This window comes from Squalius cephalus (assembly GCF_949319135.1).
Source record: "Squalius cephalus genome assembly, chromosome: 25".
NCBI classification, from domain to species: Eukaryota; Metazoa; Chordata; class Actinopteri; order Cypriniformes; family Leuciscidae; genus Squalius; species Squalius cephalus.
This window is the reverse complement of record NC_137146.1, coordinates 9567281-9593658: the sequence shown is the minus strand read 5'-3', so window position 1 is coordinate 9593658 and position 26378 is coordinate 9567281. Positions and strand designations below refer to the sequence as shown.

Genomic DNA, 26378 nt, shown 5'->3' with positions numbered 1-26378 from the left:
TTAAAAGTAACCAAATATGTTACACCCCAGTGATTACGCTCTATGTATTAAGTAAACAAAAACATGTTTTTAGAAACAATTACCTGCGACTTGCAGGCCCCAGGTAGGCCTATTTATTTGTATAAAAGCGGAAAATCCCGTTCAATGGCCTCGACCATTACAGCGCATCCTTCCAGTTCTCGCGAGAACTTTCGGTTTCACGAGCGCCACTGAGTGAGCGCAGTGATGGCAAGCTGGAGTTCGTTAAGCGACGGAGGCAAAACTGTAGTGAAGCGCCTTACGGCTGGGGCAACATTCACATCATCTCTTCCCCCCTCTTGCATTGTTGCCCCTGCCTTTTTTTGCTCTTTTTAACGAGGGGCAGGATCATTTGTAAGAAATATGCTTAGAAGCCGCGTTTCGCTTTCATTTTAAGTGATTATTTGAGGTATTTCCGACCCAGTGTGCTGCATCTCCGAAAGTAGCGGATTTCTTTTTTTCTTCTCTACATTGAAAACATCCTAGACAAACACGCAGCGTATACAAGTTCATAAATGGGTGAGTACAACATATTTGGGATAAGTCCGTTCATTTTTATGCTAGATCTTGACCTCATTGTGCAATTGATGTGTCATATAAAACATTAAATGAAACTGATATCATTGATAGTTATTGCATGATGTGTCCGTCGCACTATTATAACTATAGAAAGAAGATCTGATCATTTCAAGATGTGGACACGTTTGCATGGTTTTTCCCCCCTCTTCTCTGTTGCTCAAATGTCATGAAGAGTTAAAAGCTGAATTTCATTTCCCTCTGAGGTTTCCTGCTCTCCTCCAGCTGTCCGTTATGTTTCTCTTTACAGATGTGGCTTTTGCTCCTTGTTTCATAAGGATGTGCTCTTTTCATTATGCATATTATTTTGTTATGACCTAACAATGCAACGTAAACTGCTCATCACATTTGATCTGTTTCCCTTTATGGATTACCTTGAATAGTTCTGAATAGGCTACATATCGACCGATATTGTTTCTTTACGACTGATTACTGTATAGATTCATGTTGAAATGTCTGTTAATTGGCTAATTATTAGTTTCCACACAATGATAAATACAAAATAGTTTGCAAAAAATGAGCTGACGGGCTTATATTAATTCATAAATTGTGTAATAGACTCAAATATCGGCAGGCTGATTGATTGGTTGATATTCTTAGATTGTCAGTATCGGGCATTAACTGTACCCGATTGGCTGATTAATATACCTGTTCTTTCTGCTAAGCGTAAAGGTCCGTTCACACCAAGAAAGATAACGATAACTATTAAGGCCCATTCACACAAAGAACTACTGTATTAGCGTCCACACCAACGCAGATAGCATTCTGTTCATTATAAACATGCTGCAGTTTTGTCTGCCACTTTAAATGCTCAAGCTCTTTGAGGAGGGTGGATTCTGATTGGCTGTCAATGTTTTTATCTTTCATCAGCTGGAAAAATACATATTTTTAAAGTAATTCCAACAATATCATTCCACTGTGTCCTTAAGTTGTGACGTGGAGTCTGCTATTATTTTAAAACGATATCTTTATCGTTAAAGTTATCGTCCTTGGCGTGAAGGGCCTTCGGTGTTGTTAACGGACAATGCACATTTTTCTATATTTCTATATATTTTAACTTTAATAAGTGTTCATTTAAATTCAGTGGAATGTTTCCAAAAAGGAAACGTTTCTTTGTGATCAAAATGGTTTTGAGATGATTCAACTAGGGTCTAAATGTTAAAGTTAGAACTGAGTCCCTCCCCTACATTTTTGTATTGATAATCTGTTTCACTCAGATGTACATCACAATACAGAAGACACTTCTTCCATTTCATTGCGACTTTAGGTAGAAAAGTGTGTAAATCGGCAAATGATATTGGTCAAACAGAACAAAACAGGCCACGAATGCTTCTTCCATTAGACTGTATCGGGTAACATCACACTATGTGCTTTAAAGAAAGGAGACTTGTTTGTACGGTTTTCTTTTTGTTTTTGTTTTTTAAACAGACGCCCTTGATGCCCACAAGCTCATCGCAGTCAGTAACTGGGCGGCTGCAGCCAAAACTGTTTTTAGCATCTCAGTCAAAAAAAAAAAGAAATTCATTGGTGTTGTTTTCTTTTGTTATACTTCACTGATGATAAAACACGATGACAGACATTTTTGAGGAATGCCACACCGTTGTGAAACGAGATCATATCTGCAGAGTCATCACTGTGTAGAGTAATCTCATATGTAAGACTGTCGTACTGAGCCTATCATTGGCATTGGATTACAATCTTTTATGGTTTATATTTAACAAACTAAAAGCAACTTCTTATTGAATGAAGCGCAAACAGATGTACAATCCTCTTATGTTCTAAGCACTCTGCCGTGATGAGCTCATCAAAAAGGGGGTGTTTTGTTTGACAAAACACCAGCGTGAGACAGTCACACACGTGTCTCTGATCTCTTGGCAAGATTCATCAAAGCGTTTAGATCAACAGGCATTCATGTTGAAAACTTAAACGGCACAGTCCGGTTTTTGAGCACATTGCACATCACATTTGGTTACATTCTTTAGTGACTAAAGCCATCCGTGTACAAACCCACCGGAGTGTTTGTTAGGTTTGTTCATTTCTGTCTAAACATAAACGGTAACGGATATTAACGACCCAGGGCCAGCTGTGTGTACCAACTATTTCAAAACATAAATCAATGACACGAACAGGACTGCAGGACTGATATGATTTAAAAATCAATCTGACAAATGATCCATGCTCTGCGCTAAATATGGAAAAAATATAAAACATGCAAGATGTTTGTACCTTATCAACCCCTAAGTGGTGCATATTAGTACCTTAAGGGATACAGTAGTTCACTCAAAAATGAATATTCTGTTATTATTTACTCAACTTTATGTCGTTCTGAATCTGTACGACTTTCTTTCTTCTGTGGAACATAAAAGAAGATATATTGAAGAATATTTCACTGGTTTGTCTGTACAGTGGAGGTCGGTGAGGTTCATTGTATAGGGATAAAAATACATTGAGACGTCTTTCAAAACATCTTCTTTTGTGTTCTGCAGAAGAAAGTAAGTTATGCAGGTTTTGAATGACTTGAGGGTAAATTTTTTGATCCCAACATGCACCTCTTTCCCCACCAGCGTTTAAAATATAAATAAAAGTTGCCAGCGTTTTTGATCAGATTTTGAATCTTTTCATGACCCCCAGAATATTTTGTTTTATGAATATCTGAACATGCAATACATCAAAAGAAAGAACAGACCCACTGCTTTTAGATAAAAATAACTGTTGTATTCTAGCTTCATACATTCTTTTTATCAACACTTGAATATGCGTAAGTTTCATAAAAAAGCTCAATTTTGAGCAAAAAAAAAAAAAAAATCACGTTTTTGTCAAAGACTACGTCTGGATCAGATTCAGAATGATGATCAAAACACACATGGAGTAGATCGAGTCCATCAACACCCCCCAAAACTTGCCCAGTCCTATAGCTTGTCCTGGGTCGACATTTCATTCAGTAGCAGCAGGCAGTTTTGATTTGTATGCTGTTTAATGTTGGTGATCGCATTATTTATTTATTATTAATATATATAAGATCGCTTGTTTCTGCATCGCCAAAGAACCTCTCAGTGAGCAGTTCTTAAAATAACCATTTTTTGTCTGAAGAACATTTGAATAATCTGAAGTACCTTTTGTGTAAGGAAAAGCTTTCATTGATATTTAAGGTTCTTCATGGTACCGTCAATGACAATAGAGAACCTTTATTTTCAAGAGTGTAGGAATTTATTTTCCTCTGTTTTGAATTAAACATGCTTTCAGTAAGTGAATTCATAGTGATCAAGGGCTCCCTGTGAATCCTCATATCGCATGCAAGTTAATGAAGCCCTGGCTTCCTCTGTTACTGTTTTCGCCGCAAGCTCCAGCTTTGCTTTTCCTCCCCAGTGATGTGGTGCGCTTTGGATTCTGGGAAGGGTTGCACTGTACTCCGGTCTCTTTACTGTCATGGCTGCTATGTCATGCTCATTCATTGCCCTTTGGCAGAAAACAGGGAAGTGGTGAGAGAAGCATGTTTCTGTGTACAGTATGATGAGTTCCCGTTATAGTGGAGCATTTACACATCTACCACAAGTTCCTCCATGTTATAGTTGCTCTTTTATTGTCAGTGGAAGCATTGTTGGGGAACCAGTCGTAGTTGTTTATATATCACATTTTTCTGCCTAAAGGTGACTGGTTTGGAAGATCTACACATCTCCAGCTGCTTTTGTTTTTTGGTTACTAAATATTTTAGCTAATTTGATTAGCCTATTCTTTAAGCTTCCAATTTAACACATCTTACCATGTTTAAAACCATTACTGCTGATTTTCCCCCAAAAGCAGATGCCTTCTGGGCATGCCTATGTTAAATAATAGTATTCATAGATCCTAATAAAATAATTCAGAGGAGAGTTGTTTTGTGTGGCATAGACGAAAAAGTTTTCTGTGCATATTACTGGAGGGGAAATGCACAATATGCAGTAATAAAAACCATAAGGCTTTGTATCAGATGGAAAAATAATAAAATGTTCCTCGTAAAAACAGAAGGAAGGAAGAAAGAGTTATGTGTTTTTGAGCACGAGTAGTCATTGATTTCTTAAGTCTACAGGAGATTGCTCCAAGTGTTAAAGTGCAAGACAGACTTAAAGTGTCATGCGGTACTAGAGTAGATCCACCATGTCCAGTGTAAGAGTTTTGTAAAATATTGTGCAATAGCTCCAGATTTATTCATCACATACAGTCGAAAACATCTGCTGAAAGAGCTTTTGGAGATTAATAATTTAAGTTTTGCTACACTCGCTGAACATTTCACTTTTAAATCATGCATTTAAGCTATAATGAAACTTTGTCTCTGCAGTATGCTCTCATAGATCTGCATTAGGACATCCAAACAACCAAGTGCTTTGCAATCACAAGCAACTTCATGATTTATTAACGTGTTTGACTTTGGAGCAGTAACTTTAAAGAAGAGTTGTAAAATTGTTGTTTTTTAGCTTTAAGGAAGTTGTCTTGCACTTTACTCTCCAGCATTGAGCACAAGAGTGTTTGTCCTACATACTACATAATTTAATGGCATGTTAACGGCATGTTTTATGCTTCTGGGAAAGTGTGTCATTTTGTGTCTTGCACCAATCGTTAGTTTTTCTCTGAATTTCTGCACATGACCCAAGTTCAACGTCTAACCCACATAATAAGTGGCTTGGCTAATACAATTTGGGAAGCCAGAACACATGATGAGCCACATGTGGTAATGTGTTTAAGATGACCTTCACCTTTTCTTTTACTATATAAAGGTCCTCTAAACACAAAAACAAAACAAAAAAAAGTGTTTTTTTTGGAATACAAATTTAATTAAGCATCATTAAGAATATTGCAGTGATTTAAACAGTTTGACTGTTTAACATAAATTTAATCTCAGTAGCAAAAAGTGTGATAGGAAGTTTGATTAATTTTTGAGATTCAATTCTTTCAAACTAGTTCATTTCTGTGAACTGCTTGAAAACATTGATTCGTTTGTCATCACAGAGTGTTCAGAAATATCCCACCTGTCTTTCTAAAATGTTATGAATGCGTTACCTTATCAGTTATAAGATGGTATTACAGATTTAACTGATTTAGTATATTAGTCATTGGATATTTAATTGTAAAAAATAAATTAAATGAGCATTTCAATTACCATCAGCATCTGACGCTGTTCTGAGAAGAGACTTTGGAAGAGACTGACTCGGAAGAGAATAAATTGTTGAATGAAGTTGTTAGATTTTTTTTTTGCGCACAAAGTATTCTCGTCGCATCATAACATTAAGGGCCCTTTCATACACCCGGCGCAATGCAGCGCCAAGCGTGACGCAAGCGTGTTTTTTGCTAGTTTCAGCCTGACGCAAGTCAATAGCGCAATATTTTTTAGCGCATTAGTAATGTTCGCCTATAGGCGGGTCCACAACACGCTTACACTCTGCTTATTACACACAGGGACGTGCAGGAGCACACAAACATGCCAAATAAAAATAAAAGGTTTTTATTGTGTACATAAATATATGGTGAAATCCGGCTTGTCCCCTAGATGGTCTGCTTGCGCGTCTCCGTTTGCGTTTGCTCTGGAGACACGTTCAGTCTTTACGTTTGCAAATTGTGCCATTTTAATAGCGAATCCGCCATGGCACGAGCGTAACTGGCTTTTAAAGGCATTGGGAAATTACACTCTGATTGATTTTTTTGCACATTACGCCCAAAACACACCCATTAAGAGAATAGAGACAACCCTTTTAGACCATGCTCTGGTCGCGCCAACCATTTTCCCGTCGTTAAACTAGCAAAAGTGGATTCGGACACGCCCTAAGAGCACTTGCGCTCTTCGCTTTTGACCATGTGCTTAGATCGTTAAAATAGGGCCCTAAGGTTGAACCACTGTAGTCACATTGACTATTTTAACGATGTCTTTACTACCTTTCTGGGCCTTGAAAGTAGTTATGATGTTGGTGTCTATAGGGGGTCAGAAAGCTCTCAGATTTCATCAAAAATAGCTTGATTTGTGTTCCGAAGATGAGCGAAGGTCTTAAGGGTTTGGAACGACATGAGGGTGAGAAATTAATGGCAGAAAATTCATTTTTAGGTCATCTAACCCTTTAAGCACAGGGTTTCCCTGATAGGTGTGGTTGAGAGTCAACGACACCCAACCCACCCACGTCGAATCAGCTGATTAATGTATATTCATGTCAGTGTTACTTCTTCTGTTGCCCTGGCAACAGATCTGACTAAAGCTTGTACGAAAGGACATTGATGTCTCTCCTAAGTGCTAACCAGACCACAGCATAACAGAGTGCATTTGGTGAAATGGGTCAGGACTACGCCTGTGATCACAGCACTGCTCTGAATGTTGTATGTTTGTGTTAGGGCCCACCACATTTCGTAGTGGTTTTTATCTGCAGTTATATTAGGCCTACTGTTCCTTCAATCTACATTAGGAGGTTTGTAATAAGTCAGGGTGGCATGAAATGGTTTGGCTATGAAGGATATCTGCTGTTCATTTCACTGACTCATTGGAGTCATTTTGAGCCATTCGCATCTAGGCTAATGCTGCTCAACCAGTCAGACTTAAGCATGAGCTCTTTGCTGTATAAAAATACTTTTGCCAGTGTAATTAATTTAATTCATGTCCGTTCCATTTAATGCAATCTAATACCGTAAATTTGATTAACCTTTAGGGAGTACATGGCCTGAGTCAGTATTCGAGAATTACCAATTAAAATGTAAGTCACAAGCTGCTCCCCTTAGACGGGAAACAATGAGGGATTTTAGTTCAGTTCAATCACATAATTAGCCAAAAAGGTTGTTCGTACAACGCTGGAACATTATCGATCTTGTTCTGAATCAATGCAACATAACAATAATGCGTGTATGTCTTAACTTCCAAGATTTATGCAAATGCTGTGCAGTGGATTATGGGTGCAATGCTTATATGGCAGGGAATGGATCAGGCATACATGAATTCAGTGAATATTACACATCGACTGTGTTGATGTTTAATGCATAAGCTCAGAGAGTTGTGCTGGCGTGAAAAGCGCATCACATGATTTCACTGAGGTCCTCTAAAGCAGACAAACACTTGACTCACATCAGCGCAAATCAACTGAGTCCAGACACACAGGCTAAAGGAGCTACTAAGAAGAGGAGTAGGCCTATTTATAGCTGCTCAGGGAGATGACCAGCACGCCATGACGCTGGTAAAAAAGAATAATACCTCTAATCTTCAATGCACACACGTGGTGCAGAGTTGTTTTTAGTGCTTGCTATGCATGCAGTTGCTGAGGTGGTTGCTAAATTGTCATAGGACATTACTATGTGGTTGCTTGGTTGTTGCTGGCTCAAGTGTCTGTTATATTAGATATTACGTGGGTCTATGTGATATTTTTTAAATCACCACATGATAATTGTCCAGTTGCCTAGAATATATGGCCTGGAATTGGCAACTACCTCTTGATATAATGCACATTGTAATATATTTGTCACAAATCATTGCGATTCATGGGGACTTTTTTGTAAAATATTTTATTTAAAAATATTTTATATATTATATTATATGTAAAATATATTTTAAAGAATATATGTTTTAAAATAATTGTTATACTTCTTCAAATACTTTAATCAATTCATTAACACATTCTCAATAAATAGATTGAGAATTTGTTTCCTCTTACAGATAAAATTAAATCAACAAAAATCAAAGGACATTTTTTAAATAAAGTTTTCTTTATGGGAATATTTTTATTTTAAAATATTTTATTATTAATATATATTAAATGATTACAAATATAGTTTAAATAATGTATTTCATTTTATTTAAAAAAATATTCTATTATCCTTCATGTCAAATACTTTAATATGATCAATTCATTAACACCATTTCTTGTAATTATTTTGAGAATGCATTTCCTCTTACAGATCATATTAAATCAACAAAAAGCAGTTTTCACCCTTATATATTGATATCATGATTTCATACCAAGCGTGCCGCACAAGCCCTGAAAAGTGAAGCCAAAACGTCTCGATCGCCCCCCGGTGACTGGTCCTAGTATAGGTCATAAGCCCCGCCTCCCCGTGTTATTCAATAGGGACGTGAGACCAACTAAACAATTAAATTACACTTCAAATATATTTTTTCCAAAGGTGGTTTCTTTCATTTGCTGTCGTTTTTATCACGCTGATGTAAGTTCAAGTGTCTGTTTCAAAAATAAGTTGTTTTTTTAGTTAGTTATGTGATGCGGTGGTGTAACGTCATGATTGACAGCTGTGATTGACAGGTTCTCTGAGCGAAGTAGTCACTGAAGCACCAACGGACATTTTTTCGGGATCTTCGGAGGACTGAGGAGATTGTATTTACTTTATTTTAACAAGCCTCTTGTCGTACTGCAATCAATTTTTAAAAAAGTGTGCAGAATCCACTCTCCCTGAGAGAGTGAGGGCGGAGCGTTGATTTCGCGGCTTTACTTCCTGCTCACTACTGCGCAGGTCTGGTCCCGAGATCGCTACTGCGCAGACTCAAGTTCCAATATGTCAGCGCCATATCGGGACTCTGGCGGCTTCAGTTCTCATCAATGGAAGAGAGCGAAGGGGCGTCGTCCATCTTTTTTTACAGTCTATGTTTCATACCCTGGATGTGTCACTAATAACTTGATCCTGATTCAGTCTTTCTTGTGGCCAATAAAAAGAAAGACAAGAATCAACAGGAAACAGCTTTGTTGTTTTATGTCTGTAATTCTAGTGTGTTGTTGTGTATGAGTGTGTTTGTGTTGGTCAGTTGTAGAAAGGCTGTGCTAAAAAGTCAGACAGAGACTGACATTTGTGGCAGACATTCAAGACAAACGCAAGTATTCTTAGTGTAAGGGTGTGTGTGGGAGTTTTTTTTTTTTTGGAAGATGTATTACCCTAAACATGACAGCTGTGCTTTTTCAATCCAAAATTCAAACAGCTGGAGAGTGAGAGAGATGGGCCGACTTGATGGTCATCATTCAGGAAGTCTAGCATAACAGTTCCTTTAAAGAATAAAAGATCCAACATGGTGTTCAAGGCCTGTAGAAAGGTTAAGTATGAATAATTGTGATTAAGGCCATGTTATGATCCACCTATGTATAGAATCTATGCCATCAGATCTCCAGAAAGCGCCGCTGATTATGGAGTGTCACTCATTCATTGTGCGCATTTCCTGATCTTTGTATTTTTGTTTATTATATAAATAAATATGTTTATATATTAATTGTATGTTACATTTTTATTTTTAAATATCAACTGTTTTATATAAATTTAATATATAAATTCCTTAATAAATTTGTATATAAACTCTGGCTGATACTGTTAAGCCTATTTTTTTTTTATTATACTATTTTTCCAGTGATCATTAAGCAATGTTGTGATACTTAAAATAATTTAGGCATCACAGCATTATAATGTACGGTTACGGTATGAAACGTGGAAAATGGTTCAAATTTAAACGGAAGCTCAAGCGTGTTCGCTTGATGTGCGAGAACCAATCAGGCTCATTCTTGTGTTACGCAGCACGTTTGAACTTCCTCAAGAACCAATGAGCTTTGTTCTTGCACGTTAAGCAGGTTTGGTGAGCTTCTGTTTATGTTCGGTGATCAGTGTTGTTTATATGTGAATATAAGACTAAATTCAATTTGTTCATCATATAAAGCTATCGAGGCTCTTCAGAAAATTTGGACTAAACCGCTCGATTCATTCTACAATCTTTTTATGAATTATTTGAAGCGTCAAAGTAGTAGTTGCGTAGCTGTCAATGGAGGGACAGAACTGGCTCAGATTTTATTAAAGATATCTTCATTTGTGTTCTGAAGATGAACAAAAGTCTTAAGGGTTTGGAATGATGACACGAGAGTGAGTAAATACCACCCACCCAGATTATCTCTTCATGCAGAAGGGTATTGATATACCATTAGATATTCAAAAATACATAACAGCATGGTCTATATGGTCCCTCAGATGACCCTGCAGAACATTCTGGAACATTCTGCTGAGCTGTGCAGGGAGAAAAGCATGAGGTTGTATAAAAGAAATCGGTCAGCCCGCAGCCATAACAAACACAAAGGTACCGAATACTTCCAAACATCTGGTGGAACGCGCCTACGCATATGCACAGATATAAAAAAAACTACCGGCACAAACCCACGCACACAATATAACTGCAGAAATGCAACAGTCTGTGTTGTTATATGGAGATCTATCATCTCTAATGGCTGATCAGGCCCAGATAGAATCTCTTCAGACTTTTCTTGCCTTTCCTCCATTGCTTTGTTGGAAAAACTGTAGAATTTGGTTTAAAAAAGCTTAAAGGATTAGTTCACCCAAAAAAGGAAAATTCTGTGATCATTTAGAAAACCTGTAGTAAGAGTTGCTATATAGAGCAAAGATTGTATAGAAGTCACAAAGGATGTTTGCAATGTCCTGCTGTGTGTGTTTGTGTCTGTGCAACATGCGTTGCATTGAAGCGAAGCGTGGGTGTGATCTCGTCTTGTGTGGCATGGCTTGATGACTCATAAACGAATCATTGTGATGTTCTATCTCCATCTCTGATCCCCATCCTGACGGTAACCCCTTCCCACCATCATGACCTCATGCAAACACACACAATTCAATTCAAACCCGCAGAGTCACAAAGCTGGGAGGATGACATGCTCATCCTGCACTTCCCTAACAAAAATAGCACCTCTGTAGTTCAGTAGAGTTCAAAAAGCTTCCTTTAAATATTACAAACTATAACATAAAAATTTCTTGTCACTTTAATTTCTCGGTTCCTTGTTTTGTTGCTTTCGCTCCTGCCTTAATCTCACCTAGAGGAATCCTCCTATCTGCAGTGAAAACATGATGCCTTCTGATGCTCCAGGGGCCTGTCAGCTCTTATCCTTTCAGAAGGACTCATATCTTTCTCTCTCTATCTCAGTTAACGTTTTATTATTGTGTATATATAAATATATATATGATTATGCGATAAAAGAAATGAAGTTATGATGTTGTCAGAACACACATGACAAAGTAGTTTTTATGGTAAGCATCACTATTTGTATTGCTCTAAAATAACCCTAAAATAACCTAGCAACATCCTAGAAACCATCCAGGATACAATAGAATCACATAGAAACAACCAGAACATGGATAGCAGCACACTCAAAAACATTCCAAACACCTTAGTATCAACATAGCAATTCCCTGGCAACTACACAGAACATCCTTGAATCAACTAGCAACACCCTAGAAAACATCAAGAACACCCTAGAACACTAAACACACTCTAAATCACACTAAATCAAGAACACTAATCAATGCCCTAGAAACCATCCAGTATGCCCTAGAATCACCCCGCAACACCCTAGAAAACATTGAGAACACCCTATTATCACCTATCTATGCACTTCAAACTGTCTACCTTTGCGACACCTTAGAAACAACCCAGGACACATAGCAGCATAGCAACATGCTACAAACACTCCAAACATACAGTATTACTACACGCATAGCAATGGCCTGGCAACCACCCACAACAGCCTAGAGTTGTTGTAGCAACTTAGGCAAGCACCACTAAAAACATTTAGTTTAACTTTACTTCATAAGAGTAAGATAAAACAGCAACAGTACCAAAAACAGGATCTTTGTGGGTTGCGTATGTTGAATTACAAAAGTCACATATAAAAAAATGTTTGCATCTCCTATAAGGTCACATATTGATACTTTGAGAAATATATATGGATCTCCTGTAGGTTGAGTTTTCTTTTTCACTGAATGGAGAAAGTCTGTCTACGTAGTCTCATACAGTAATACTGTATATCCTGCTTCCTGTGTGTAACTATGAGTGCTAAATCTCTCTGTTTGCTTTCCTCTCTCTCAGTGGAAGCCATTGTGGAGTTTGATTACCAGGCCCAGCATGATGACGAGTTGACCATAGCTGTCGGTGACATCATCAGTAACATCAGGAAGGATGAGGGGGGCTGGTGGGAGGGAGAGTTGGACGGTCGGAGAGGGCTCTTCCCCGACAACTTTGTCAGGGTAAGTGCTGAACTCAGCGTTTGCACTTTTGACCTTTCACTGCAGGAGGTCGTGGATGAATTCACACTACAGTCTCACCACATTTTCTGTAATTTAGCATGACCAAACTATTAACATGTAATGCGTGTGTAATGCTCTGAAAAGGTTTATTCAGTGCAACCATTTTTCAATCAAACACCAATTACAACCAAATACACTACTGTTTTTTCACAACTGGTGCAACAAAATTGTCATCATGTCAAGCATGAATAACAAAATAAATCAATAAATTGCATCACTTTTTCTGGGTTTTCTCAGTAGTGTTGTAACATAAGAATCTCCAAACATTCTCAAAATCAGTTTTCTTCAAAATCTGAAAGGTTTTTTATCAAATGAGACCATGTGCTTGATGATACCTTTATTTTTGTAGAGTTATAAGCCATTACTTTTAAGTAGACCACTTAGATGTGAAATCATTAAAAATGTCTTCAGGGTATCCTGATTGGAGCATCCTTAGCACATTTAATGAATATATGTTATATATCACCCAGCACTAGTGTGTGTTCACAAGTGTGTATGTTTGTGTTAAACTGAACTTAGCAGGCAACCAATGCTTACCATCAGAGGATGGTGAGGTTGTTAGTGTCAGTGTGTGTGTGCTTACTGGAAGAGTATTGGTCAGACTGAGCAGCACTGGAGAAGAACAGGATGCTAGTGTTGATTTGGAGAGACAGAGAGAGCATCTCTGTGACTTGTGCACACTTTCTCTCTTTCTCTCTCTCTCTCCAGTGACATCAATACATTAGGGGCGTATTGCAGCAGGAAACCTGTGAACTCCACTAGCAGGTTGTCATGAGCTCAGGTGTGAGAGTCCATGAAAGCTTGTTAGCTTAGTAGCACTACATACCTGTTAACTCCATTTCACAAGGCGTGATTGAGGCTCTTTCTAATCACGCTAGTAGAATTATCAGTATTTTCATAGTACAGTTCTTATTGTACGATGGTTTTGTTAATTCCTTACTGTAAACACACTACTTTTCAACAAGTAATACCACAAATGTCGGTGTGAACATTAGTGTAAATCATGTGGTTGGGTGAAAAGTTAACAGTGTTCACAGTTTTTTTAATTTTTTTTATGCAGGTTAGTTTTATAACCCTATTGCAAGATGCAGAGTTTTCTTCTTTTAGTCTTTATTTGTTCATATGATATGCACATGTTAATGAAAACATGTGAAGTTTTACTTTAATCAAAGTTCATCTAAATACATCATTGAATTACTCTGGTCAAGTTTTTTTCTGTGAAATCTCACTCAAGTCTTTGAGTCATTTGAAGTCTGAATCAAGTCAGTTGTTTATGAGTCTAAATTGAGTTTCATATCACAATTCCTTATGCAAAAATATGTTTAATTGATGATACAAATGAATCGTTAAATCCGAGTTTTAAATGAATGAATTGAGCTTAAAAAAAAAAAATACATATTTGCTACTTTTCTGAAAAAATTGCAAAGTAGTTAAAAAAATAAACTAAAGCTTTAGGAAACTAAATGGCAAATAAAAAGCACTTTACAATATCCATAATGTCTTCTTTTAGTGTTTGTTTATTAGTTTGTTTTGATATGCTCATGTAAATGAAAGCATTGAAAGTTTTACGTAAATCAAATTTGGCAAGGAAAGAACCGTTCATCTTTTTTTTTTTTTAAAGAAGCACCATACTACTTTAGGAAAGTTTTTTTTTTTTTTTTCTGTCTGTCCTCAAAAACTTGTTGTTGGAGTCTTTTGAGTCATTTTATGTATGATTCATCATAAATTCATAGTCTTGAATTGAGACTGTATTTTTTTTAATGTTTTATATTGATTAAAAAGCACAATATACTGTAGATTAGTTTTATTCAGATCCCACAACCTTTAGCTTGTCTGTACTTTAGGACTATAAACTATGCAGTGAGACTGCAGCTTTGTGAGGTCACTTCCTCTTCTATGGTTAGAGGGAAGTATAGACTTCCTCTGATGACACTGGGGAGGGTAGGTGCAGTCAGACGCGAGAAAGTCTACGGGTGCAATTTAAACACACTTTTCTCAGCTTGAGCATGACCAATGGGCGTATCAGACAAGCAGTCACTCTAAAAACACTAAAACAATCATCATAGAAGTCATTCCTAAAAGACAAAAAGATTCTCTTCACACACTGGAAGCTGATTATATAAATTATGCAGAGATAGTTCACTTAAAAAGGAAAACTTACCCTCACGTCTTTCTAAATTTGTCTTTCTTCCTTTTGTGGAACACAGAAAGTATTTTTTTCATAAAATGAAAGTCAGTGGTGTCCAGTGTTGCATTGACTTTCAGTATATAGACAAAAACAGTTACAAAATTCTTTAAAATATCTTTTGTTTCACAGAATAACGTTATACAGGTTTAAGTTGGCACATTTTTTACTACTAAAATGCCCAAATGTACTTCACATTTAAGATCATTTTCATGTGATTTTGTTGTATATTTAATGAGAAAACATTTGAATGTGAGTGTTAGATTAATGTTACTCTCAATTAATCTGCCTGCTAGCTTTTATTTATCACTATCACATTGCATCACATATGTTAGCTAAGCTTGTTTACTGCTAGCATATATGTATTGTATTCTCTCAGCATGCTAAAATGGAGCTTGCCAAATAAATGGCCATTAAATAAGCTAGAGTGAAATTTCCATTCTCAGAATGGTTTGCATAGTGACCATACACCCACATATGGATGATCAACTGTATCTACACTGTATCCAAGCCCATTTTCAGAACAAAAACACTAACGCAAACAGCAGATCTTGGCTGCAATGGAGTGTTTCAGAAGCGATTCATGGTGCCTTCATATTAAAGCAGGGCTAGTTTTGTTATGTTCTCTCTGTGGGTTTGGATTGTGCTGAGTTGGGGTATCAGTAAAAAAAACGGTGTGGGAGTCAGATTTCCACCTGAACAGCTCAGAGCACACACACATATCATACGGCTCGCAGTGGTCTTAAAGCAGCTGAGCGAGGTTGGAACATTTGCACTTATTTGTGTCTACGCTAACTTAATTCATCCACCGTGTTCAGAGTTCAGCACCTTGACGACCTTAAAAATTTTGAGCAAAAGCAAGATGAGCCAACATGCTGGGGTTTTTTGAGGCTCTTTCTCGAGGACTGTTTTATTGCTCAAAGGTTGCTCTTTTGGCCTGTTTACATTAATGATTGCTATCCGATCTATTTTTGACCTCATACATATGTTTAAAAATATATATATATAAATCCGATCTTCAATTTTCACGCACTTTATGCAAACATTCCAGAGTTTGTTCCATGATGGCGCTAATCCCAGGCAGCGACATTTTCTGTTGCACATTTTCTTCACCTCATATGACAGTTGCTTTTTAGTTCAAGATGGATGGCAATCTGGAGGGCTTTTGCACTAGCTATCTGATTATTTAAAACACATTGTGTGAGCACGTCATCTTTAATATTTTCTTTAATATCTCAGGAGGATAGCTAATTCAAATGTTTGGGGTCTGTGAGATTTTTTAATTGTTTTTAAAAGAAAAAGTCTCTTATGCTCACCAAGGCTACATTTATTTGATCAGAAATACTGTGAAAACAGTAATATTGTGAAATATTATTATTATAATTTAAAATAACTATTTTCTATTTTAATATATTTTGAAATATAGTTTTTTCCTGTGATGGTAAAGTAGAATTTTCAGCATCATTGAATAGAACAACATTTATATATATAATGTATATATATATGTATGTGTAAACCCGTCTAAATCGGCCCAATGGCGGTTTCTGATAGAACGGTTCAAGGTCTCTGCACGTTACTGTCTTTATATATAGGCTATATCCGCATAGCAAAGTCATTTAATTCTATTTAAGCTTTTATCTGACTCCATTTTATCACAACCTCGAATTTAGGTTAGATTGCCCAATTGGTATTTGGTCAATTATATAATAGTTTAGCAATGCATTTGATTATTCTATTTAACTCTTTTCTTTATATTTAACTCGTTCATTAGGAATCTGTCGCTCAGAGAGTCTCGCGCCGGCCGTTTCCTATCTCGCCAGTCTGATAGATAACCAGACGTTATGGCTAAAGCAATTCAACAATGTCGCATACACGCTTGCTCTTGTTAAAAAGTACCCATTTAGCCCCCTACAGTCGCCCATATAACAACTTAGTTAAAGCCCAAACAATAACCAGAGGTTATGGCTAGTACATTAAGATAATGCCATTTCAACGCTTGCTATTACCTTAATAGTATTTTTATCTAGCCCTCTATTTGCGACTGCATAACAACTTAGTTCAAATCAAGCAGTTAGTCAGGAATCTAGAATCCCACCAGATGCGCCTCACGCTCCATCTAAACTGGGATCTAGTATGTACTTAACCCCGGACGCAGATTTGTGGAAACATAAGACTTCACTTAATCTACTTGAGAAAATAATTTCAGAGTAATTCAGATTAAAATCAAATGTAACAATTTGTTATGTCAGGTAAATGTATCATGCCAATTTCATAATCAGTTCAAAGATAATCAATACAATAACATCAAATGCTCAGAGATAAAGAGTAAAAGATGTAGGGCAGTGGTCTCAAACCGGTTCCACGGAGGGCCTAGTGTATGCAGGTTTTCTCTTTTACCTTGAACCAAACTGATTGAGTAGGTCACTAATTGGTTAAGATCTCCCCTCACCTGGTAGTCTAGGTCTTAATTGGGCACTAATTGAAGGGAAAGACCAAAAACCTGCATACACTAGGCCCTCCGTGGAACCGGTTTGAGAACTCTGATGTAGGTTAAACCCAACATTTTGAAAAATACATAATGCTGAAGTCTTTGAGATCCGTCAACATTATGGGCTGATCTGAGTTACAGAATCGGCCTGAGCCTCTTGTTGCATTTCTTTATATAGACAGAAACTTCTTTCACATGGAAACATTTGTTAACAATAGGAATTTGCATTCAGAGTTTGCACCTTTTGGGATCAGAATGCCATTTGCCTGGAAGACACACCCTCCTCTGTGTGCAAGTTGTCTCTAAACTTTTAAGAACTTTATTACCTTTTGGTTTACTTCTTTGGGAATGAGACATTTGTACCAGTCGCACTGAGACATTTCAAATTATACCAAACATGTATAATACTGTATGATAATTATTCACATTAAACCATATAGATTTTTGGGTGAATTTTCTTCCAGTTTTTCCAGTCTTACATATATATACTGTATATATATTATTTTATTTTTGTCAGGAGAAAAATCTGAGAAACAAGAAACTCGATTCCCTTTATTTAATCTTCCAGGAGAAACAATTGAGCATCTCTGTAATGACTTTTCTTCCCGCAGGGTTTGTGAGAAAGTGAGCGTGAACATTCAGACACTCATAGTGTGTCAGGAAATAAGCATCTGAAAAATGTGTTGAATTTTGTCTAGCTTCATTCCCAGACACCCTGTTTACTTGAGAAGTTCATAATCTTACGTAATCTCTTATCAGAGCATTAGATGGTCAACTTTGGGCAAAAATGCAGTTGAGCAGCTGTGACTTACAAACCAGACTTTTGAAAACAAAGTGCAGTTCTTAGCTCTTGGGCATCTCATGTAGCCTAGAAATCTAGACGCACCCTAGCAGCAGCAAAATTTATTTTGCAGCCAGGGTAGTCTAGCAACTCTCCGTTGACTTTCGAGCTGTAAAAACCTAAATTGGGTCAGGTCAATCACATCGTGTATAGAGTAAGCGGGGCGGGCTTAACATAATGACGACAGAGTTGCGACGGTTCCCTGCTACTTGAAAACAAAGAATGGCGGCTGCTGCTGGCGAACAGTCTTTCGAATCGGCTTTGGCCGCGACTCTGGAGGACTTGGAGTTAAGCTTTTCTTTGAGAAAAGAGCAAAGAACGGCACTTAAGTCATTCTTAAAAAAGGAAGATGTGTTCGTAGTTTTGCTGGCCAGATTCAAAAGTTGAATCTATCAACTAACGTTAGCTCCGCTGTTGGGAAAACGCTCTGGTTGGTTGAAGCGCTGTCCTATTGTGTGCTGAGGGAATTTGAAAGACAGCCGTTTATCCCGCCCCTCGGATTGAGCCGTGTCTATGGTGAGTTGCCAGACCTAACATCTTGATGTAGGTCTGGCTTGCCAGGCTACATCTCATGTACATTAGTTAATTTATTGTTTTTATTTGGTTTAAATGTCCATTTGTTTTAGGCTGTGCTTTAAAAGGAATCATTTTAGTTTCGTTTTAACCTTTTTACTTTTAGTTAGTTTTTGAACTTCTCTTTCAGTTTCAGCATGCTAAATCATAGTGTGCTAAAACCCTCTCAGATAAGTTATGTCTCTAAAGCACGCTAAACGTTCAACTCAATCACGCTTAATCAACAACTTAACTAGTCAAAGATAAGCAGTGGACCATCTGACTCATTCTCGTGTGATGTTTAAGTGGAAGTGTGCATTTATCTTTAAGAGAAAGAGACACAAGAAGCATGTTGGTATCTACAGGTGTTTCCTGCTTGAGGTCTGCCACAAGTAAATCTCACCCTTATCCTGTTTGTCTGTCGATTTGTGCTCTACCATGATCTGCTGAGCTGCCACATGCTACAGGGAGGTTATGATAATGAGTGATGATAAATAACAGTTGCAAGCACACCAGTGGGCCGGTCAGTTCTTGTACGGGGGGGGCTTCCTCTCTGGCAGATTGGTTCAGTCACTCGCGCATCCCTGCTTCCTGTTTTGGTGATGTGATAATGGGCCGATAATTTAGCCTCTTGTGATTAAATGAGCGATGTAATTTTGAATAGACAGGCATCACAAGCGCTCAATGATGGACTCATGCCATCCTGCATTTCTTTCTCTCTTTTTTTTTTTTTTCTGATTCAATTCGACACAGCTGGTAAGGATTGTTTCAGTATCACGTTTTTAATTAAGATCAGATAATCTGCTATTCTCTGAATTGAAATAAGGAGATTATGTTCTGTCATAAATTACTTTTTAACCTTTCATTTTCCTATCTCACTTTTGCCCTCTCCTTCTGGGTTGTTATTTTACTAGATTTTATTTTTATTTCATTTTATATTTTGGATTTCATCATATCGCATAAATGCCATAAATAGTGCTTGTTGAACATAAATAGTTTTTTGTTTATGCATTTTTTAAAAATTTGTTTTTGTTTTCATCAACTAGGGGTTTGAACAAGGGTAATGTTAATATATATTAACGTTTAGCATTCAATTGTAACTGCCATTAGGCCAGCATCTCCAGAACATTTATGATTCAGCAGAACAGGCTCAATCTGCTCAGATATTGTGTCAGATGGCCCACAACGCAGAACAACTAATCACTGGATTTGCCAAACTTTGCATGATTCATGGCATTGAGTATTTGGAATATATTCAAGAGGATGAGCTAAATGAGTCTCTTAATTTCTATGTTGTTGTCTTTGCAACTTTTCACAAAGACAGTTGGCATTATTTATTGTTAATATTATTGTAGCATTATTTCAAAGTTACGTATCCTCACTGTCCCATTGGAAGGTTACCGGATGGATGGATGGATGGATGGATGGATGGATGGATGGATGGATGGATGGATGTGGATGGATGGATGGATGGATGGATGGATGGATGGATGGATGGATGGATGGATCTTCATTTTCTCCGTAGAGGTGCTTTACATTTTACTTGGTGCCTGAGCTGTCTAAACGAAATCCTTCAAAATCGTGTGTATGTGTCTACATGCATGTGCATATTCTTTTTTTTATGTGTGATTGTCATTTTTACCTATCTGTACTTTTGTATGAGTGTGTCTCAGCGTGGGTCTCTGTTCTCGCTCTACTGCACTAATAATCCATTGGGGGCAGCAGCTCATGAAACTGTGTCACAGCCAATGAAGCGTTTCACCCTGAAACGTTGAATTCTGTATCCTGGAATCCTGAAGCACTTGCTGATGTAACTGGTTTGTAGAGCATTTAACCTCTTAAAATAAGAGGGAGGTTTAGGTGGTGTGCTGGATTGTGGAATTTTACGTCATTCATTGTTCTTGCTGCATTCTTCTATTCTAGTCAGAATTGCACTTCACTGCAGTCTCGTCATGATACTGACGAATTCCAACCCACCATACTGGTTGCTAAGGACCTTTCGGTCACATTATTTTGGGGGAAATTTCGCAGGCAAAAAAGATCCATTGTCTCTAGTCAATAGTTTAGCAATGTATGCAGCACAGCTCGCACAGAAGTCACTTTCAAACCAAGCAACTTTTTTTTGATCAACATAGCAAATTTAACCTAGTGTGTCTTATTGAACCTATTGTGAAATCTGTGCAGGGAAATCTTTCACCCTCACATGAAAGTCCTGTCTGCATGTATTTCTATTGAAATGATATCTGGATTTCACCTATGAAAATTTGCCAAACGTAGGTAAATGTCCCTTATGTATACCTATATTCTGAAAGAGCTAAGAGGAATAGAACGGAATGGAAAAGAAAGTGGAGCATCAAAAGCAGTTGAGCCAACAATTAGTAAACAACTTTTTCAAGAGGATTTTACACTGCCAACTGTCTAACAGTTAAAGTATAGCACACTGTTAGCATGCTAACTAAATCAACTAAAACAAGTCAACCATCTTGGCCTTGACTTTATTTATATGTGAAGTGTCTGTATCTTTAAAGATCCAAGTATTGGATTAATTTACCTGTACCTATATAAGACTGCACATTGTATCTGCAAGTTAGCTTGCTAGCTGCTAACTTGCTACATTAGCTGAAATATACATTTGACCCTTTCCTAATGCTGCAGTTTATGTGGATGTGATCTTGCATCTTTTTATAGCCGCTGTTGAATCTTCATGTTCCCTTTTTGCCAAGCCCAGGGCGCAAGTCATTTAAACATGTTAGATGCTTCAATTTAACATCAATCTAAGGTACTTTTTTTAAAAGTACAGTATCTGACCCTATTGTTGTTGCTACTTATGTATTCTGTGTTGTTCAAACCTGCGCAAATAACAGACTTTATGGAATAAACATTGTTAAAACAGCTGTTCAGACATTTTTTGGTGGTGCACGGGAGACATTTCATTATTCACCTCCTCTGTCTTCCAACGTGAAATTAGTTTTTATGGGAATAAACACATTTTTCGTACATCGTGCAGCCTGGTTCTCAGCATGAGTAGGCCCGTGGCATTGATCAAAGAGCAGCGCTAGCTTACCAAGGTCGTCTACACTGTTGTGTATGAGAGAGCCTGTCATTCCCCGAAGCACATGATGACTTTTTTTTCCTCCTCCCTGTGTAGTGGAAGACCAAGGAATGATGGGACGCTGTGGAAACCAGCTACCATTGACCATCTGGAGCAGACCAATGAGTGGGGGGGGGGGGGGATGTAGATCACACGCACACATTTTCAGAGCTCTGTTAATGCTCTTGCGAACAGGAAGTTAGTGAAAGGGAGTCTCGTGACAGCCCCGAGTATGAGGTCAGTGTGTGTGTGTGTGTGTCAGTGCATTAAAAGAATAACCATGTTTGAGATTCATACACAAATAGTCAGTCAGTATGTGGTGGAAGTTGAATTCTTTGTGGCCTGAAGTATGCAAGTATGTGAACGCCCCCTTCTAATCTGTTCCTTTGATAAACCCAGACTCTCTCTGTCAGGTGAGTCTGATTAGGCATCTGCTGTTCCCACGATGCATTGCAAAACTGCTGTTTCTGCTGGCAAGTTTATTTTTACAGCTTAAAAGGAAAAGGTTTCGTCTTGTCTGGTCTGTATGTCTGTGTTTGTGCGTACAGTATCGCTTGATGGAGCGCACTGCAGAAGTTTGCAACTACAAACTGTGGTTTGACTTTAGCTCAGTTGAAGCCTTTGAGTTTGGCAGGAAGTGTATATTAAAAATGAGCCTTGCAGCTGCATGCCGTAAAGCGAGATGAGCGAAAAACAACGAGTTGTGATTGTCCCCTCTACAAACACCACAGTTACCATCTTAAATGGTTACCATTTACCAAAAAGTCACCATCTTGTTTTATGTGCAAAATTACATATTTTTTTTATAGTGCATAGAAAGTTTTACATGAATATGAATATGGTTTTAATATAGCTATCCAAAGGTATCCTTGAGCAAAAACACAGCGTGTTAGCATGTTAGTGATGTGTTAAACTATGTATTTTCAAAAATCAACAAGTTAGTGGATTGCCTAAACGACCAGTCGATTAATCTATCTTTAGGAGGCCTTGTGTAACAAGCTAGTTTGGGGTCACTTGACCCTGATCAAACAGGTTGCTTTGCATTCAAATATCACACAATAGAGCAACGCAACGCTTACTTGACCTGAACCCTCAAAAAACAGCATGAGATGTGATGCAGTGGACAAAGATTTGTTTGCATGTGTTTGGCTGTATCGGCGGTGCATTAAAGAGGATGAATTTAAGTATACAACTTTTCCAAGATCATGTACATTAGCACAAGTGTGTGTGTGCGTGCATGCGTGCGTGCGTTGGCGGCTACGCGAGTCGAGTGTGTGGGTGTTTGAGTGTGTGTTAGCGTTATTGTAACTTAAGTACACTTGACAGTTTCATGCGCTTTTAGTATTTACAAGTGTTTGTTCTGAATGGTCCTGTCGTCTACTGTGTTCAGACTTAAGTTGTGTTTCGATGTTTTTTACATTCAGGAAGTGTACTTTCTTGGAGCAGATAAAATAAAATGGGAGTTCATATATCTGACTGCTTGTATTCATTGACGAAAATGTAGGCATGTGCAGTAATATTGAAAAGTGAGGATGCAGCGCATCGTAATATCGAATCGAATCGTTGACATGATAATCGTTATCGAATTGAATCGTGAGACCAGTGACGATTCAAAGCCTTAGCTGTAACATGAAATAACAATGAACAATACTTTTACATCATTTAGCAGCAGAGTTTCATGTTAAATTGTGCATATTCTACTGTTTTTTAAAGAAGTCTCACCAAGGCTACATCTATTTGTTTAAAATATAGTAAAACAGTAATATTGTAAAATATTATTAAATTCAAAATAACTGTTTTAATATATTTTAAAATGTAATTTATACCTTTTATGCACTTATGATGCATAACACACTAACTAAAGTTAATAAATTAATTATTTATTATTTTTAATTATTAATTAAGTTTTACCAAAATAATCTAGACAAACTGTTTTTTGGGTGACTAGTCGGCCATTGTGACCCATTCCTAATTTTTATGGGTCTGCATGATCGTCCCTATTCTTCTTGCTCAAGTTTCAGTGTTTGACCCACTATGTGATCTCCAGCTGTACTTCGGCCCCTAGGGGCCTGGCTTTAATAAGTTACCATGGAAGCGACACCATAAGGTATGCAGGTAGACCATTACACATATGCCATGCCATCCATGCTTTTATCAGTTTGGATCGAGCTGCATCTACATTGTAATAACTTGTTTACCACTGTCTAACCAAAACCAAGTGTGGTATTGGTTAGAATCAGGTCAACCTATTTGGGGAGAAGCTCCAACAGCCACAAAAAAAAACAGTTTCTATCCAGAAATGCATTTCTGTTTTAATGACGATTGTACTTTAACACTTAACAGTACTTGCAGCAACATTCGCTTTGCTTCTGAACACTGTGACGTATTCAGATGTTTTCAGAGTTCATCAGCTCCGTGCTGATGGCTGGCACCGGCTGATCCGATTCGAACAGTAGGACTTTGTGAGATGTGGAGTTTGGAGAAGACCCATCAATCAATGAGCTCGCCTGTCTGCAGTGCTATCACAGTGACTGAGAGAACTTAGCCCACTAACAGTATAGTTAATGCTAGGGCTGCAACCCAATGCTAACAGGGCAGATTCAATTCTATATAGTGTATGCTAAACATTTGTATTCAAGAATAGCTTAAAATATAGTGATAGAATATAAGCAAGTTAATATAAAAAGTTGTTAATGCCTACATTTGATGTCCAAAGATATTGTTATGATGAATGATTGCATTCAGTTTCTTTGTTGTGCTCCATTTGATTGACATGCACGCATACACAAATATTTACATTTTTATAGTCCAGCTAAACTCGCACCAAACCAGCACTAATCATCATAAACCAGTCTGATCTAGCATGAAATCCTTCTGGTCTTTTCAGCAGGACGGTTGCAAGTGTGTTCTTCTCATCATAAATAACTTGATAAGGCAGTTATGGCAGAGTGAATGGAATTTTGTTTTCAGGGTTTTTTCTTGGAAAGAATGTTTCTGGTATACACACAGATGTGTCTACACACACACACACACACACACACACACACACACACACACACACACACACACACGTAACACAATACGGACATTTACAGGATCCAGTGTGATGTGCTGCTGAAGGTCAACTCTTATTTGCTGTTGAGGGCTCTGTCCTTTCGATCTGTCTGGTTATCTCCTGACTTTTCAGCAAGTGTGTGTGTGTACGTGTACATATTCTTTTTAGCTCTCATAGCATTCTGTCGTACCTATATTCCTCATTTTTCTAGGGAAAAATTTAAAGCTTTTACCAATACATCACATGCATTTAAAATATCCATTCTTTCTCTTCCATGAAAACAGACCAAAAATATTGATTCCGTTCTATTTTAAGCGTCATATTTTGTGGGCAACATCTAATGTAAAAGGAGTATATTTGCATAAACGATAAACCATAAACATTGCAAAAATATCAGCTGGATTTCATCAGGGAACATTGTATAGAGATTTAAAGATATAAATTGACATCAAAATTGTGTGATATCAGGAAAATCTTGTGGTCTGTGCACATGGATGTTAAATGCATGATTTTCATGATTGGATATCTCTTATACTGCATTTTCTCTGATACCTTCTCGTTTCACGCCTAGACTGTTCACCGCTCTCTCTCCATCTCTTTCTCACGCAATCATGCAGTCGACATAAAGAAAGCTAACTACTATAACCTTATTTCATTCCCTGGCTGATAACTAAATTTAATATTTCTGCACATTATTCAGAAAATAAAATCGCATTTTCCTTTGTGAGAGACACTTCCTGTTTGTGTGTCATGATAAATTTTGATGCGTCTTCCCATTTTATTTTATTTTTTATTAGCTTTTTAAAACACATCTATTAGTTTTGGGATTTTTGAAACATTAACTAGCTAAAAAATATAGCATCTTTGCGTTTACTTGGAGTTAATGATGTTTTGAACTAATTTAGATTTTTTTTTTTTTTCTACTAATGAAGAGTTTAATGAGATCCATGAATGAAAGATCATGAATCCAGCCATCCATATGTGTTTATACCTAAAAGTTGATCAAATATTGATTATCCTTGGATATGTCCTGGCTATATATTATTATATATATTAGGCTATGTCCTGATATATCTTTTGATTTGTCCTGGCTTAACCTTTTTGTTTCAGAAGGAAATATGTCACCACAGAAAAAAGAATAGCATATATTAAACCAATTTAGTCTTTAATAAGATCCAGAGATATGTGTAGAGACATGAGTCAGATTAAAAAAATGTAAGATGTGCTCTTGATAATATAGTTGAGATTAATGATGTTGTCCACCTGCAGAATGACAATTTGATGAAGTATGAAGCATCCAGCGAGCAGATAGTCTGCTCTTATTCCTCTAAATAAATAACCATGTCAGAGTGAGCTAGAGAGTAAAACACGCAGAAAGAACTTGCAGCGAGAGCAGAGAAAGATAACATGCAGGAAATTGAGAAAGGATGACAGCTTTGTGTGAGCCAAGAGATGCTTGAGATCTTTCTCAGCAGTTCTCTTAACCTTTACACAGGCCAT

General features: G+C 37.4%; 1 protein-coding gene across 3 annotated transcripts in view; it reads left to right on the top strand.

The window, feature by feature from the left end:
• The first annotated feature begins 193 nt into the window (after positions 1-193).
• The window catches only part of sh3kbp1 (SH3-domain kinase binding protein 1), a 44726-nt gene continuing 18541 nt past the window's right edge, over positions 194-26378 (top strand). For all 3 annotated transcript variants that reach the window (XM_079862957.1, XM_079862958.1, XM_079862956.1), the window contains exons 1-2: positions 194-537; positions 12449-12606. In XM_079862957.1, the coding sequence (XP_079719083.1) occupies positions 534-537; positions 12449-12606 (162 nt within the window). In that variant the 5' untranslated portion in view covers positions 194-533. The remainder of the gene's footprint in view (positions 538-12448; positions 12607-26378) is intronic.